Source organism: Bactrocera oleae, chromosome 6, assembly GCF_042242935.1.
Source record: "Bactrocera oleae isolate idBacOlea1 chromosome 6, idBacOlea1, whole genome shotgun sequence".
NCBI classification, from domain to species: domain Eukaryota; kingdom Metazoa; phylum Arthropoda; class Insecta; order Diptera; family Tephritidae; genus Bactrocera; species Bactrocera oleae.
In genome coordinates, this window is record NC_091540.1 from 22,365,844 (window position 1) to 22,382,514 (window position 16,671).

General features: G+C 37.8%; 3 protein-coding genes and 1 pseudogene across 3 annotated transcripts; all 4 read right to left on the bottom strand.

Annotated features, from left to right (window-relative positions):
- Nucleotides 1-1,249: 1,249 nt before the first annotated feature.
- LOC138857748 (uncharacterized) lies at nucleotides 1,250-2,955 on the bottom strand (annotated as a pseudogene).
- Nucleotides 2,956-10,622: 7,667 nt separating this feature from the next.
- LOC138857749 (uncharacterized) lies at nucleotides 10,623-11,730 on the bottom strand. The gene is made up of 2 exons (XM_070111454.1): nucleotides 11,696-11,730; nucleotides 10,623-11,649 (listed from the first exon to the last, which is right to left on the bottom strand). Exons 1-2 carry the CDS (start codon nucleotides 11,728-11,730, stop codon nucleotides 10,623-10,625), a joined length of 1,062 nt encoding a protein of 353 aa, XP_069967555.1.
- LOC138857750 (uncharacterized) lies at nucleotides 11,727-14,048 on the bottom strand. The gene has a single exon (XM_070111455.1). It carries the CDS (start codon nucleotides 14,046-14,048, stop codon nucleotides 11,727-11,729), a length of 2,322 nt encoding a protein of 773 aa, XP_069967556.1.
- Nucleotides 14,049-14,795: 747 nt separating this feature from the next.
- Nucleotides 14,796-15,329, bottom strand: LOC138857751 (uncharacterized). The gene has a single exon (XM_070111456.1). The coding sequence runs from the start codon at nucleotides 15,327-15,329 to the stop codon at nucleotides 14,796-14,798; it is 534 nt and encodes a 177-aa protein (XP_069967557.1).
- Between the last annotated feature and the right edge of the window lie 1,342 nt (nucleotides 15,330-16,671).

Sequence of the window (16,671 nt, forward strand, 5' to 3'; positions counted from 1 at the left end):
TGAAGTAACACTTAGTTCTTCTGTTCAGAAAAGAACGTCTCCTCCCAATGACCTAATAAATCTCTCTTCTCCTTGCCCTCAAGGTGATAAGCCGTCAACTTCCAAAGAGCTCAATTCCCCAAAAGCTCTATCTAATAGTAATAAGTGTCTCACAATTCCAGAGGCTCCCCCTATTAACTTAGTAGCATCAGTTAATAACTTGATAGTTATTCCACCTAAAAAGTCTATATTTATTTCGAGACTTGCCAAAGATACCTTGGTGGAGGACATTAAATCTTACATTTCGTCACGTTTAAAAATCGATGACATCAATATACGTAAATTTAACTTCAATTATGATAGAAGTATATCATCGTTTTAAATAGACGTATCTCTAGTTCATTCTGGCCACCTGGGATTTTTGTACGCGAATTTAAACCTAAGCTTAGAAGTCAAACTGAGGAAAACAGTGTTAAATTACCAAAAGCAACCACCGATATAAAAAACTGATTGGTAGAAATTCGCTAAGCATTTATTATCAAAATGTTAGAGGTCTTAATACAAAATTAACTGACTTGTATTTGAACAGTTCCAATTTTAATTTCCATGTAATTGGATTTACAGAAACTTGGTTAAAACCTCACATTTTTGACAATGAGATTTTAAACAGCGAATTTCAAATTTTTAGATGTGATCAAACTGAACAGAATCGGTGGAGGTGTTCTATTTGCCGTGCATTCCTCTATCCCATCTGAAAATATTCTTGTTCCAGGGACCGACTCATTTGAATTTAAATATATTAGAGTATACGTTAATAGTTGCTTTATTTATTTAACCCTATCTTCTATACCACGCCATTCGGACTTATCTGTATACATGCAGCATGCTTCTTTAATAAATAGTGCTACCTCGATGGCAAATAATGCAGATTCAATAATTGTATTAGGTGATTTCAATTTACCGTGTGCTTCGTGGAAACCTTTCGATGACTATATCGTGCCGATTTGCAATCGGTCATGTTTTAATGAGTTTTTCGAAAAAATGTCCGAGTTGGGTCTGAACCAAATTAATTTGATTCCGAATAAATTTGGTAAATTCTTAGATTCCATGTGGCGGCTTAATCAAATTGCACCTGTCCACTTGCCTTTCCTGCGTAAAAAGATATTCTAAAGAAATTTCGTCTCCTAAGTAGGGTAAGGGTTGGGAGCAAGTTGTGTTTAATATATTTTCAAATATAAGTAGCCGCTAAAATATGCAAAAGCATTTTCTTTTAAAAATCTACCTCAGCATCATCTACCTCATTACTACTTTCTAACCCTAGCCTATTGAACAAATGTTCAGGTCGTGGAAGTCCTTGAAACTCTTGCCACGATAAGTCCTGCGTTACACGGTCATTGCACACACTTTCTATTAATTGATACGAAGTATTAGGGGAAAAACTTTCGTTATTGTTAATAGGTTCGCAGTTTCCGTTCGTTACTAAATTAGCGTAACGCAATCCCCACGATTTCCTAAATATTATAAATTGCAGAATATGTAAGGTGTTATCCTTACACTTCTACCACCGCCTCTCCTAATTTGTCCAAAATAATTTTCAAGACTGTCTTGACATAACCGTCTCGTCTGTATATGTTGGAAGCCTGAGCGTGACAAGAATCGCCACAATCGTTTTAAACTATTTATATTAAGGATCCAACGCTTAAGGTCTTCAAAAGTTTTATAGCTTCATCTAATAACTGAATTTGTTCGGTCGTTGCCGAAAAAGCTTTTTTGCTAGGCAAAATAGCTTCAAAATTGCTACTATTAAAAATGTCAAACAATTTATTAATAAATAAAACATATTCCGCCGTATTGCAAAAACTAGGCGAAGGACAAGGTAAACGACCGGAACTATAAATGGATAACATTCCGGAAGCGACTGTGTCACTGAAGACTTGTCCTGTAAGTTTGACACTCATTTTTTGAAAATTATTGGGAAAAATATGTGCATCTGAAAGTTTCGGTGCACAACGAATAGGATTTTGTGAATCTTTTTTATAAAAGTGCACTATATCGGACCAACTTATCGGACGATACTTTCTTGTATTTTTTAAAAGGTGGGGACAGTCATTGAAAAAAAATATATCCTTGCCATTTACTTCAAAGTATGGGTGTTCTTCTGAAACACCCAAGACTCTAGCTAAATTGAGAAAATTAGATCCCTGATCACAAACAAAATGGCATGGATTAAGACCTATGTTTTGCAACTGAGTAATGGCCTCAAAAACATATTATAAGGGCTACATGCCCTTTACAGGAACCATGGACGATAAAATATGATAGAGGGTGAGACCACGGCGCTCCACCATTACCTTGGACCATCAGAGTCATTGCACTATTACCTATTCTACTTGTGCGAGTTTCATCGCCATAATCCTCAACTCCTACAATTTTGTCAAATTTAGGTAAATATTGCATGTGACTCTTAAGTGCCATTTCGTCACACAAAATTGACACGAATTTTTGTTCCTGACTAAAGCCCCGGCTTCTTAACTCTAAACACCTAATGCTGCTACTATTACATCCTGGATCACGGGGTCATTCCGAAACAAACTCGTCCAGAGTTCTCTCATCCGGAAACCTAAGGATTGGCTTAAGGTGTCTATAAGCTAAAGGTGAAAGGAAGTACACACCTAAAGCCAGTGTTTAAAAATAATTGTCGTATCTACGACCGTTAGGGTTTCGGTTTAAATTTTTAACATTATTTTGCACAATAGCGCTTTTCTGTGAAGGAAAATTAGTACAAAAGTGACCATTTTGTAATCTTTTATATTTCCTAGCTAAATCTTGTAAATGAAATTTGAAGTAACTAATTTGCCTTTCCTTTTCTTCTAGTTTATTTTTTAACTCAAAATTTTCCTCCACCAATTTCTGTCCCCTAAACGCCCCTGATATTAAATTCAAATTTGTTTGGATTCCTATATCTCTACAATGCATTCTATCAAATAACCCTATTTCTTCCTGGGCTTCCAGAAGCTAATAACATTAAATTGTTGGAGATATCGGGCGATTCCGCAACAACTGGCAAAATATCTTCATTACCCAATTCGATTATTGAATTGGGACTAAAAACCTCCTCAAAACTGGGTTCGGACACATTTGGCAAATGTATGTCCGGAACCGCATTTTTTTTAAATTTCTTTTCTAACTTCATATGAATGGAGAAGTGTCGATCGCACACAAACAAATATTTATTTTTAATATGTCCTACACCCAAGCGTTGCAGCCAAATCAAATATCTAATTAAAATATAAATAAAAAAGTCCTAAGTCTTACAACCAAAATAAATTTCATGAAAATTCAGCAAATTTCTACTACTAGTTCTACACTTTTCTAATTAACGGATAAAATAAAAATCTATTGCAGCAATTTATTTCTACTATTGTACAATAGTAAAACTTTTACAATAAAAATATTATAAATTTTTTAAATTATTTCTACACTAAGTAATACAATCATTATTTTAATAAAATTTACATACGTTTAAAAATGTAATAATATCATGCATTAATGCAATGTTTTCTAGATTAGTGGATACCATACCCTTACAATATTAATAATTTCAAAATCTAAATTTACCATTAACGTTTTAACTTTTGGACTAACCTGTCTTTATCCTTCTCCATACAAGGAAAGTTGAACGTATGCTGCCCCCCCTCGCACCCCACAACACTGAATTAGAATATATCACAAATATCACTATATCACTATTTATTGTACGCAAATAATTTATTTGAATTTACTTTTATCATTATAACAATACGTACCAACTTGTTCACTGAAATTCTGTTTCTCACTGAATTCTGTCGGTTATTTATAGCGGTATTATTTCTTGCAACCCGCCTTTTTTGACATCAGCTTTTCGAATTTCCCTGATTTTAATAATCAGGGAAAGAGAATAACAGAAAAGTCAGCGAAAATGAGAGAGTCTCGCATCATATCATCCTTGAAATTATATCAGCGGTTATACACCACTGCGATGCGTCAACACCCGTAACGTCGGGATTAAATTTAGGTAACGTAACAGCAGTGTTTTGTTGCTGTGCACGTGTCGAAGGCTGCATAGTTTTTGTTAACTTAATCAAATTTCGATATTACATCTCGTGGATTACACACCACTGCTATTCTGAAAGTGTAGGAGTTGGTAAAGATCCCACTTATGATGACGGGTTTGTTTCTAAAATACAGTCGTCCATCCTGACATTTGGACGTCACACTCAACGGCTTAGGCATCTTTCAACGAATTCCTGAGTGTGATGCTGTGTCCTCCGTAAGCATTGTATAAATCAGGAATAATGGGATGCCCAATTCCTTTCCAGTGTGAGAGCGCGTTAAAATTAGTTTTTTATAACATCTTCCACTGTAGCCAGATCGGACAAAATAATAATTTTTGGGCATTTAAATTATAATACCCAACATTTATTAAGATTAAATATTATTATATATGTATCCGTTAAACATATGGAAAAACTATTTAAATCCATTTTTGTGATTTTGTGATATATTAAATCAATTGATTTTTGAACTTTTAATACCTGAAGAGTGAAAAAATGTATTAACTCTCAATTAGTAAGGGTTTTTTTTCTATCATTTTCAATTGAAAATTAATACTACGAAGCATGGCATCACAAAAGATTTCATCACATACATTTCAATTTTGCGTTTTCTTTAATTTTTATTGTTTTCCAATTTTCGTTAGTGATTTTCATCAGCAGCAACAAATCTCTCTGTTCACATATCTTACTGTAGGATTTCAATCTGGCCGTCCCTCTTTTTCCAATTGCTAAACGTCAGAAATCCTGAACTTTGACAGTTGCCTGAGTTCAGGAGGTTTTGAGGTTAGCAATCGCGCCCTCATTTCTAGTGAGAGATGAGTTAAGCATCTCTTTATCTCTGGTATAAATCTACAAGTTACCAATCCTAAGATTTTCACTAATACACACGCAAAAATGCCCCTACTAATAAATATTCTACTACTAAAGTCATACTTGGTACGGGTTGCCTACTAATATTTTACTACTAAAACTTCCAAATGCTTCAAATCTGCTACAGTGTGTTGCCGTGTTATGTTTTTAAATTTTTAACTTTTAGAATGTTGTTAAAATTCCTAAAGATTAAATTTACATTTAATAAGTATAACGCTGAGAGCGATTTAGAATATTTTGTAAATAGGATTTACTAATTAGTACAATGTTCGGATTATTATCAAGACGTTCATGAATTGGATATCATTGAAATGTTTTTATATATATTTTAGTTTTTGTATTAATTAAATTAAGAAGATCGTTCTGTCATGTTTTTGTTATTAAACACAATTACTAATAAAATTACTATCCATGAAGTGTACCTGATTTAATATATATATTTGTAGTTATATTTGTTATGGAAAGTAGATCGATTTAGAATTGCATATATTATATGGGGGCATATAGTCCTCCTGCGGAACCGAACACCCAAAAAAGATCGGTAACGCGTCTACATCGCATCTTCAGAGGTGGTGAGGAAAAAAAATAAATATGCAATAAACTTTTGCTTGAAAATATCTTTGAAAGTTTTCATTAATGTTTTCCATTACAAATACCTGTTCACAAGAAAGTTATTAAACTTCATTTTTTCATTTACATCTCTGTGTCAAACAAGGCAGATTTTGATCAGGTGATCTCAGCTGTGCTACAAAAACAGCTGATTCTTTTGTTACTTGTAGGATTATACAATGGAGGGAAACAATACCTTGAACACGGAGAGAACCTAAATTTGTAGAGAAGGTTCCTGGTGTGCCGGATTTATAAAATGTTCCGCTTTTCGGAGGTGACGGCTGAGTTTTACCTCAGCGAACTCGAAAATAGCAGGATGGAACATTTTCACTGTTGAATGAGAAAAATTATGCTACTTTCAGTGTTAGGAACTGTACGCTTATAAATTCGCTTATTTATAATGTGCAAACGACTTTGCATATTATTTATAGATATTCTGCATATATTTAGTATCAAAGCACTAATCATAATTTTTCTTTATCATTTTTAATACTTTGTAGTTTTAAAGCTGAACTATGTAGTTTTAAAGCTGAACGTAGACTTTCTGGTGCCTATATTTACTTGTTATTACACTATAATCCCGTTATCACAAAAATGAAAATAGGAATAAACATTTTTGTTTTTGCATTTTGGACTTAAATCCTTGGACTTGGGAAATACATGTAAAAATTTAGCTGAATTACCTATTTACGTTGGGTTTTTACTTCTCTTAAAAAAATGTGTCGGGTAAACGCATACTTTATTGGCTATGTGTATGTACAAATTAGCCTATTTCATGATGAATTCCATAAAATCTTTAGTATAATAAAGTTAAGTTTATATTATTACCTAAATACGCAGTTAATTAAGGTTTTATGAGTTATATAAATTAATGTAATTAAAAGAAAGTAAGCAAAAAACCACACAGGTTTTTCTTTCTTGGTCAGTGTGACCGCATTTTATTGTTATCCAAATAAAACTGCCGTCACTTACAATTTTTCTTAGTCTCTTTTTCTATTTTAAATTTCATTACTTAGTTCTAAAAGTGGTAGCATTTTTGAAGTTGTTGCACTGTCAAAAGCTAAATTGTTTTCAAAGTCTTTTCATAAACGTTTGCATAGCTTGACAATTGCTGAATTGATTTGTCCTCAATCGATTTTATAGTTAATTTAATTGAGGTGTTGGAATTTATAGAAATGGTCCGTTTTTCTCACTTGGGACATTATTTGAAGTTATTTGTGGCTTTGATTCTATGTACCATTTCCGATTATTTTTAGAATTAGAACAAATGGAAAGAATTATAACATATGTGCCTAGACTAATTACATGTGTATTTCTATTATTATCGACTAATATTTTTATGTTTTTCTCATGCTGTAATAGTTTTAGGTATAAATTTTCAAGTTTAAATAGAATATGTCCATGTGGACTATCTGTCCTGGAAACTGAGGAATAGGTGTGGCTTGGATTTATGGTTTCATTGGGTGCCGATCATAATTATTCTCTTTGCACGCAACGTATTTTTTTATAATATTTTTAATTTTCCTTGTCATAGCTGGAAAGTTGTTATTTTCTAGAAATTATAATTTACTTTCCGTTGCGCTTCTGTGAGCGCGCTTGTGTACTTTTAAGATGATTTATTCTTGTTCTTGTTCACTTTTAATATCTCTTACTAGTTTATTGGAAAATCTAATCTTATAGCTTCGGAAATGTTCTAGAAATATTATATCTCCTGTATTATTCGTAGGCTTTTATACAATTTATGATCGATGGAAGGAAATTCTTTACAATTTGCATCAAATTATCAAAATTGTATTGAGGTTGGATATCTTATGCCTGTGGAAGGTAGGAAAAACCATTTCGAACTTATAATCTGGGGTGGGGGCTATATTGAGAAAGATTTGGTTCTTAAACGTGTTTATGGAGCGTCAACGTGACATTTCAGATTATGAGCAGAACTTTCAGCGCTATTTGTTGTTATGGATAGTGTTTATATATCCGTTTTTCGTGATATTCTGGAGAGGGCGTCAGCAACGTGATTTGCTCTTCCTGTCTTATATTAGAGTTCATAATTGTATTCTTCGAGAATGGTCTTCTACCGTTTCATCTTACTGTTATTATTCTTGTTGCTTAGAGAATAAATGAAACGTTGGTGTACGGCTAGTTTCGAAATTAATTTAGTGCCCATATTATGGCAAGAAATTCTTTCTCATTGGTGGCGTAGTGCTCTTCCGCCCTATTAAGAGTTCTCGAAATAAAGGAAATAGTTTTGTTGTTCTGTAATAGAACTGCACCTAGCGCGAAGTTGGACGCGACTGTGGTAAGTTCCATATCTTTAGTAAGGTCAGGGTATGCTAATATTATGTCCTCAAATATCAAAGAGTTTTTTATTTTACTAAATGCTTCTTTAGCTTCTAGGTTTAGATTTACTGAAACAAGGGAAGATTTTTTCTTTGAGATTCTACCTTCTTCCCCTCTTAAGAGTGATGTCAAGGGCTTAACCAATTTTGCATAGTCCCTAACAAATTTTCGGTAATACCCAGACAATCCTTAAAATGACCGAAGTTCCTTTAGTGTTTTGGGTTCCGGTAATTTAGCTATTGCTTTCACTTTGGTCTGATTTGTTCTAATTCCTTCTGCAGAAATAATGAATCCCAAGAATTCGACTTGTTCATGAAGGAATTTGCATTAATCCAGTTTTACTTTTAAATTGGCATGTTCCAAAGTTTTAACATCATTTATGTGCTCGTCTTCCGTTTTACTGAAGATAATTATATCATCTATATAAACGTAACATCTCTTTCTGATATGCTCACGGTGGATGTCATCGGGAGCTCGCTGAAAATTCTACGGAGCGTTTTTAAGTCCGAAAGGTAATCTAGTGAATTCATACTTGCCGTTGCAAACCGAAAACGCTGTTTTATCGCAATCTGTCAGTTTCAGTGGGATTTGGTGAAATCCATTAAATCAATAACCGTAAACAATTTGTTTTGCTGCAGCTGCGTTGTAACGACATTTATTTCTGATATCGATTACCATTCTGTACTGCTTTTTACCTGCCGAATCAGGTTTTTTATCTACAATCCATACAGGTGAGTTGTATGGGGAACGTGAAGGTCTAATAATTTAGCAATTTGTGTTTCAATTTTAGCTTTTAAAGCCATAGGATAGGGATAAAATCTAGTGTAAGTAGGGAAGTAAGACTTCGTACGGATTTCACTTACTACTTTTGTGGTAAATGTAAATCTTTCATCCGGATCTGAAAAGAGTTTCGGGTGTCTTGCCACTAACATACCTAGTTTTTCTTTTTGTGACGATGTAAGGTGCTGGTCCCGTATTTCTATTGAGATAAAGGGGACATGAGAGATATTTTGTTTCATTTTAACTTTGATACCATTTTTTATTTGTAAGAAGTTCTTTCCTGGGAGGACGACAGCATCGAGCTGCTTTAGGGTGTCGTTCCCCAAAATGCCATTGAATGTTTTCAATGATGGTATTATGTAAAATTTAATATTTTCTTTAAGATTGAATAAATTAACCAAGGTGTGTTCTTTGATTTCCACATCGCCTGCAACTGATTTTGCATAAAAAACATTCCTATTTGCCAAAGGTTTCCTTACGAATTGTGGTTTTCGCAACTAAAATGTTTGAGGTTTCGCCGCTCTTCGTTGTAAATTCTATATACGGCAACGAAGAGCGTACTAATATTATTAAATTCTAGATATTGGTTATCTGGTTGTGGTGGTTCCTGTGTAGAGTCCAGATAATCATTTAAAGTTTGCTCGTCTTTTTCGTTTGAGTTTCCATGGATTTCCTCGTATTGCTGATATTCAAAATCTATGTGAAAATTACGTGCAATTTTTCTCTGTGGTTGGTTGATTGATGGTGGGGGGCTTTCACGATTATAATTTGAACTTGTTCTATTCATATAGTCGATTCTTCTAGTGCGCATACTTTCGTTTGGCTTTGGAATAGGTTGCAGTGTAATAATTATATTGTCTGTTTGGTATGTATCTCTATTGAGGATTAAATAAGATTTTCTCGCGAGGCCCTTGGCGACTGTGAGCGAGTTGAGGATAAAATATCGGTGGACGAGAAGGCAATGGTGGGCTGCGTAGAGGCTGTTGTAACTTAGAGTAGTTGGGTTGTAGTTGGTTTTGGAAATTTTCTCTGGAATTATTGTTATGAGCATAATTTGCGCTAAAAGCTTGATTTTCAAGTTCCAAACATTAGGGCTTGCGGGAGATCCACTGGTTCTCTCATTCCTAAGAGTTTTCGCAGATCACCATTTAGACCGCATATAAAGGTATCTAATGCCTTGTCCCTATATGGCTGAGTTAATAAGCTTACAGACTCATTTGATATATTTAATCTTCTTAATTTGTTCAATATTTATAATAACAGTACATAAACTTTTTGGTAAAAATCTTCCTACCCTGTTGTATAATATTTGCATCAATTTCCACCAAATAAAAAAGAGAAGTCGTCTGGATCTTACACACGTCTGTCTCGGAATAGGCCGCTTCTTTATTCAATTCCTTCTTAAATATACATTTTGATGAACGGGATATAGCATCACGCCATATGATACATATTTACATATACATAAGGATAGTTCCCATTTACATTCCCTACGCTAGAGTGAAGTGACTAGTCTAAGAATTCAATGCTAAAAGGAGGACACAATTATGCTGATCATTCAGCATTCAGCAATCAGCTGACTGGCATTGGTTTGTGTCCTTGCTAATTGTGTACAGGACTGCATTCTAATATACTTAAATCTTGAACATCCTGCCCGGCTGAACCCTCGCGGTTCAGTAATTCTTCTGCGGGACCTGTTAGGTGGCATAATTTTTGCACCGGTCGCTGACACCGCTGTTTAATAGGAATTCCATCCGATGATCTCTGGTTTGCATTGTACTCTATCGTCACGGTACGTACCAGGCCATCACTGCCCGAGTGAACGTCAATAACACGTCCCATACGCCAAACCGATGGTGGTAGATTTTCACCACGTATAAGAACGATGTCACCACGCTGCACATTGGGTTCCGCTCTAGTCCATTTATTCCGAGTTTGGAGAGTTTGTAGTTATTCGGATTGCCAGCGACGCCAAAAGTGCTCCAGCATTTTCTGGAGTCGTTGCCAATATCGAAGACGATTTTCTGGAGCTTCAGGTAATGGGGGATCTGGGCGGCAATTAAGTGGACGCCCGATCAGGAAGTCCCCCGGAGTTAGAGCTATCCCACCTTCTGGATCATCATAGAGAGCTATCAGTGGTCTCGAATTCAGACACGCTTCAATGCGAGTCAAGAGAGTGGACAACTCAGTGTAACGCAGCGTCTGGCTGCCCATGACCCGCAGTAGATGCTTTTTAGCCGAACGAACTGCCGCCTCCCATAGACCTCCATGATGAGGTGCGGAAGGGGTTATGAACTTCCAACAGGTACCTTCAGCTGCCAAATGTTGTTGAGCATATGTCGCTACCCAATTTCTTAAGTCCTCCTGCATTTGACGATTCGCGCCTACGAATTGTGTTCCATTATCACTGTATAAAGTGGTGCATATACCTCTCCGACTAATGAAACGATCGTAAACGTCTATAAATGCCTGTGTACTCAAGTCCTCTGCCAGCTCAATATGTACCGCTCGTGAAGCCATACAAACAAATATGGCAGCGTATGTTTTTGTAGTCGGGGTAGCACGATGCATTCCCACACGGACATGGAATGGCCCGCAGTAATCCAATCCGCTACGAGAAAATGGTGGTGCCACTAATACTCGTTCTTTTGGAAGCGAAGCCATTTGCTGGCGTTGTAGAATTTGAAGATGCCTACGACATGTAGTGCATGTCCAAATGAAAGACTTTACTTGAGCTCGTGCTCCTATAAGCCAGAAACGTTGTCTAAGAAACTGCAGCATTTGTTGTATACCACCATGTAGGCAACATGTATGCGCATCAGAGACTAGCAAGTAAGCCAAGGCCCCACGTGGAATTATAATTGGATGTCGATGAGCTTCATCTAAGTCGGTGTTGGTGAGTCGACCACCTACTCTCAGTATGCCGTCAGCATCCAGCAATGGATTGAGTGCTATGATTTGACTACGACCCACAATCCTGGAATGCAATGCAAGCGATTTAGTTTCGTGTTTAAAATGATTACCTTGTGCTTGTCGAACGTGCAGAAGTAACGGTCATCGCTGCTCTTCGAGAGAAACTACATCGTTCCTGTAACCACGATATTTCGGTAACCATCGCCTTAACCAAACAGTGGTGTTGAGTAAACGACTCAATTTGCTAAATTTCTCTACGAGAGGTATCCGCTTGTCGTTCGTGGATGTCATAATCCACTGGTAATCAGCTCTAGAAACGAAGATGGAGACCGGACGAGATTCAGCTATGGAGAGTTGCTCTTCCTCTTCCGTCAAAACGGGTAGGCTCATTGTACAGCCCACACCTCGATGCATGCACGTCGGTCCCGTCCACCAAAGGTGATGCTCTGCTAAGTGAGCAGGAGATAGACCCCTGCTTGCACAATCGGCTGGATTCGATTCCGAGCGAATGTGTTTCCAAGCATTAATGTCTGAGTTGGCTTGGATGTAAGCTACACGATTCGATACGTATTGCTTGAACGTGGATGGCGTTTTGCGGATCCAGCATAATACAATAGTAGAATCGCTCCAATACGTACATTGGGCGTCCTGTAAATCTAGAGCCTTACGTACGTTATCCAGCGTCTTGGTCAGAAGATGAGCACCACATAGTTCGAGGCGCGGTATAGTCACATCCTTAATTGGTGCTATCTTCGACTTCGCTGAAACAAGAACGGTGCGTGACGTTCCGTTGTTATCGATGGTTTGAACATATACGACTGCTGCGTATGCTTTACTACTAGCATCGCAAAAGCCGTGTAAATGCACTAATGAGCCCACTCGTATTCCCAGCCAACGAGGAATACGAAGCCGTGAAATATCTTGTAAGCTATTCCGAAATATCAACCATGTATTGAGCAGCTCTGCTGGGAGTTCGGCATCCCATGGTAGACCAGCTTTCCATAAGTCCTGTATGAATAGTTTGGCCAACACGACTACAGGTGCTAATACGCCAGTTGGATCGTATAATTTCGCCACGTCACTCAAAACCCTTCGTTTAGTATGCATGGAGTTGTCGTCAATCATGCTTACCTTGAAGAAGAGTTCGTCACTCACTGGATCCCAGTAAAGACCCAATACCTTTGTCGTTGAGTTGTCTAACTCCAGTTCCGATGCGGAAACTGTTGTACCGGTTATTGTAGATAATACATGTGTAGAGTTGGAATTCCACTTTCCCAATATTAATTGTCCGTGTTTCAAAACCGTTTCTACGTCTTGAGCTCGGGTAACGGCAAGTTCGTCGCTGTCGACGCTATCCAAATAGTCATCAACGTAGAACTTATAAAGTATGCTATGACGCGCTGCGGCAGCCCGGCTTGGGTCATAGATGACCTTATAATTGTCATTCGCACATTGACGCAGTGCGCGTATTGCGTTGAATGGGCTACAAGCCATTCCATAAGTTACCGTCTTCAATTCATATACTTGAAGAGGTTCATCTGGTGATTCACGCCAAAGTATTCGTTGCCATTTACGATGTCGTGTGTCTATCAATATTTGTCGGAACATTTTCTTAACGTCTGCAGTAATTGCTACGTTGAATTTGCGAAAACGGTTAAGAATGTCGACAATATTTGCGTGTAACTGAGGTCCAGAAAACTGTGTATCGTTTAAGGATGTCCCATTAGAAGTCTTCGCGGAAGCGTTGAAAACCACGCGAAATTTTGTGGTTACAGCATGATGAGGTATGAAGTAACCAGTTTCTTTGCCAATGAAGGTTTCTCTGCTAACCTCCATATGATCGAGAGCAATATATTCTCGCATAAATGTGATGTACTGCTCACGAAGACATGGGTCGTTCAACAGATGCCGCTCGAGTTGTAAAAACTGGCGAACTGCCGATTGATGAGATTCGCCAAGTGCAGGAGCATCTGGCCGAAATAAAATTTGCACCTGGTATCTACCGTCTGAAGTGCGGGTGACTGTGTCGTTGAAGATCTTCTCGCAGTCATCAACTTGGACTTCGGATATTAATGTGGGTTCTTCGAGTTCCCAGAAGCTCCTAAGTAACTTGTCCAGCCGTTGTTCGTTGACGCATTTCGCAGTAAGAGATGTGTGTGATGTGGTGTCAGCGGAACTTGTGACTGGTCCGAATACTACCCAGCCAAGACGGGTGTTTAAAGCGCAAGGTTTCTCTGGAGACCCCTGTATTAAACCCTCTTGGAAGATATCCGTCAGTACGTCAGCACCAAGTAGTAAATCCACCTGACCCGGAGTGCCAAATGTTGGGTCGGCTAGCGGCAAATCCTTCAAATGGCTCCAGGCTTCTGCGTTTATTTTAGTATCTGGCGTTACTGAGGTTATTTTCGGCACGACAAAAGCCTCAAGTTTGAAGTTACTGCTGTTGTCAAAGGCAGCCTGCATCTGAACCGTTATATGGCCCTTACTATAGACTGCAGCGTTAGAACCATTGCCTTGGAAGGTGCTCCACTGGGTATATTCCGATCGGGAGTTTGACTGTTAATGTCTTCCACCATAGTTGGTGAATTGTTCGCAACGTTGTCTTTGCAAAGCATAGTATGATGGCGATGATGGCATCTAAAACAATCACGCGATGTACAATCGCGCGATCCATGATCAGCCCCAGGACAATTGAAACATAATGAGAGCCGCTTAACTGTATTCCACCGTTCGGGTATTGAAAGATTGATGAACCGTTGGCATTTATATATTCGGTGCCCGTTAGAACAAAGTTGGCAAAGAACCGTTGCAACTTTCCCGGAATGTAACGGCTCAGATGAATTTACCGCTGCCACATGAGCTTTAACGGGACGGGCTGGTCTCTGATGAATAGTTGTTGTACCGTTCGTAGTTCCTTGAACCAAATTGTTGGCCCGCTTCTCAATAAATAGTAAAAAGTCCTGAGCCATTGGTATGTTGTTCGTCTGAAGACGCATCCCCCACTCATACCTAGTGGTGGTAGGCAATTTGGGCAGCAGAAGTGGTACCAATAGGGCGTCCCAATGACTTACCGGAAAGCCCATAACACTTAGGGCTCGCATCACATTTTGCACGGTGTCGACTAGTCGGAGCAAGCACTTCTGGGATTCGACGGGTTGGTTGGGCAAATCCAGGATACGCTGCACGTGAGATTCAACCAACAAACGTGGATTAACAACGCCGTTTCAATTCCTGCCACATGTCTTCGTAGCCGCCTGTATATAATCCGCCAACCAATGGTACGCTGTCTGCATTTACATGTTGGCGTAACTTACTCAATTTGTAACTAGAATCCAGATCTGTACGATTATGAACCAGTGCCTCAAACAAATCCTTAAAAGGCAGCCAATTCGCTGGATCACCATTGAACACAGGAATCTTAATTGGATGTAATCGCATGTCCAATTGATTCGTTACACGATTATCACCTGCACTTGCGCCACATATCCGGCGTAGTCGAATACATATTTGTGTGTACAGCAATTCCGTTGCAGCCAGGAATTCGTCATGCGTGGTCAATTCACTGGCTTGTGCTGAGGAAACCAAGTCAGTATGATACTCCATGAACCTCTCGAAATGTTTATCCAACTGTCCGCGAATCACATCGCACTCAATGCTGTCCGGATCGTAAGTAGCTGCTTCTGTCAGTTTTCCAATGCGCACAATCGCGGCTTGCGCTGAAGTACGTAGTTTCAGGCTTGCCATACTTATCAATCTTACTTTGAATCAGGATCGAATAGTTCCTCACAGGAGGCACCAAAAAGATGTATAATATTTGCATCAATTTCCACCAAATAAAAAAGAGAAGTCGTCTGGATCTTACACACGTCTGTCACGGAATAGGCCGCTTCTTTATTCAATTCCTTCTTAAATATACATTTTGATGAACGGGATATAGCATCACGCCATATGATACATATTTACATATACATAAGGATAGTTCCCATTTACATTCCCTACGCTAGAGTGAAGTGACTAGTCTAAGAATTCAATGCTAAAAGGAGGACACAATTATGCTGATCATTCAGCATTCAGCAATCAGCTGACTGGCATTGGTTTGTGTCCTTGCTAATTGTGTACAGGACTGCATTCTAATATACTTAAATCTTGAACACCTGTATTAATGAAGTCATTTGGTACTCGAGAGTCGCTAGGTTTCTCTTATCAGCGTAATGCAGTGATAAACATTTGAGATGGCTGTCTAATCAAGTGGAGTGTTGTAGGATACATTTTCACACATTAGGAATATGCCGTATACGATACGCGATATGTTTCCAGTCTTTTAACTTCAGCTACGCACTGTACTAATTGAGAACGTTTCACGCGATAAGCTAAGTTTTTAATTCTTTGTAACAGCACTACTTGAGGGCTTTTTGTTAAAAAAAGGACTCCCAGTTTTTGAATTTTGCTCGGGCGCCAATGAATTGTTTCTTTGGGAAAGGAAGTAAAAAACACACAAGTTTCTTTTCTTGGCCACCGCACTTTATTGTTATCCAAATAAAACTGCCGTCACTTACAATTTTTCTTAGTCTCATATTCTATTTTACATTTCATTACTTAGTTCTAAAAGTGGTATTCTCAGCAGTTATAAAGTATCTTGGTTTTAATAATTGTTTGCATCATCATTCATTATCATTCATATTTATGTCAAAGAGTCAATATGTCAAACGACTGACGCGACGACAAAGCGTCACAACATTGCAGTGTTAGTAGAAAAACCGAGCTGTGCCGAAAACAAATAAACGAACGATTGCCGTTTGTCACCGTTTCCGTATTTTCCGGTACAACAGCTTTGCCTACAAACCATCGTAAATATAATATGTATGTATGTTTATGTATGAACATGTATGTTTATGTATGAACATACATACATATCGACGAAGATGTTTGCGACCCACGGAAAAATATTTTAGAATTATAAAATATTTTAAGTCGACAAAAGCTTCGTTGCTACTTTTGTTCCTTTTTTCTCAAATTTGCGGCTTTGCGGGGTTGTCACTTTTCCCGTTCAGAAGGAACATAAAGAAAGTTGTTCAATTTATGATTT

Coding starts and splice junctions, on each gene's coding strand:
- LOC138857749 (XM_070111454.1), bottom strand. CDS start 11,730: ATGACCGTTACTTCTGCACGTTCGACAAGCACAAG. Junction 11,650..11,695: donor GCACGTTCGACAAGCACAAG/GTAATCATTTTA, acceptor ATTGCATTCCAG/GATTGTGGGTCGTAGTCAAA.
- LOC138857751 (XM_070111456.1), bottom strand. CDS start 15,329: ATGGCAAGCCTGAAACTACGTACTTCAGCGCAAGCCGCGATTGTGCGC.
- LOC138857750 (XM_070111455.1), bottom strand. CDS start 14,048: ATGCAGGCTGCCTTTGACAACAGCAGTAACTTCAAACTTGAGGCTTTT.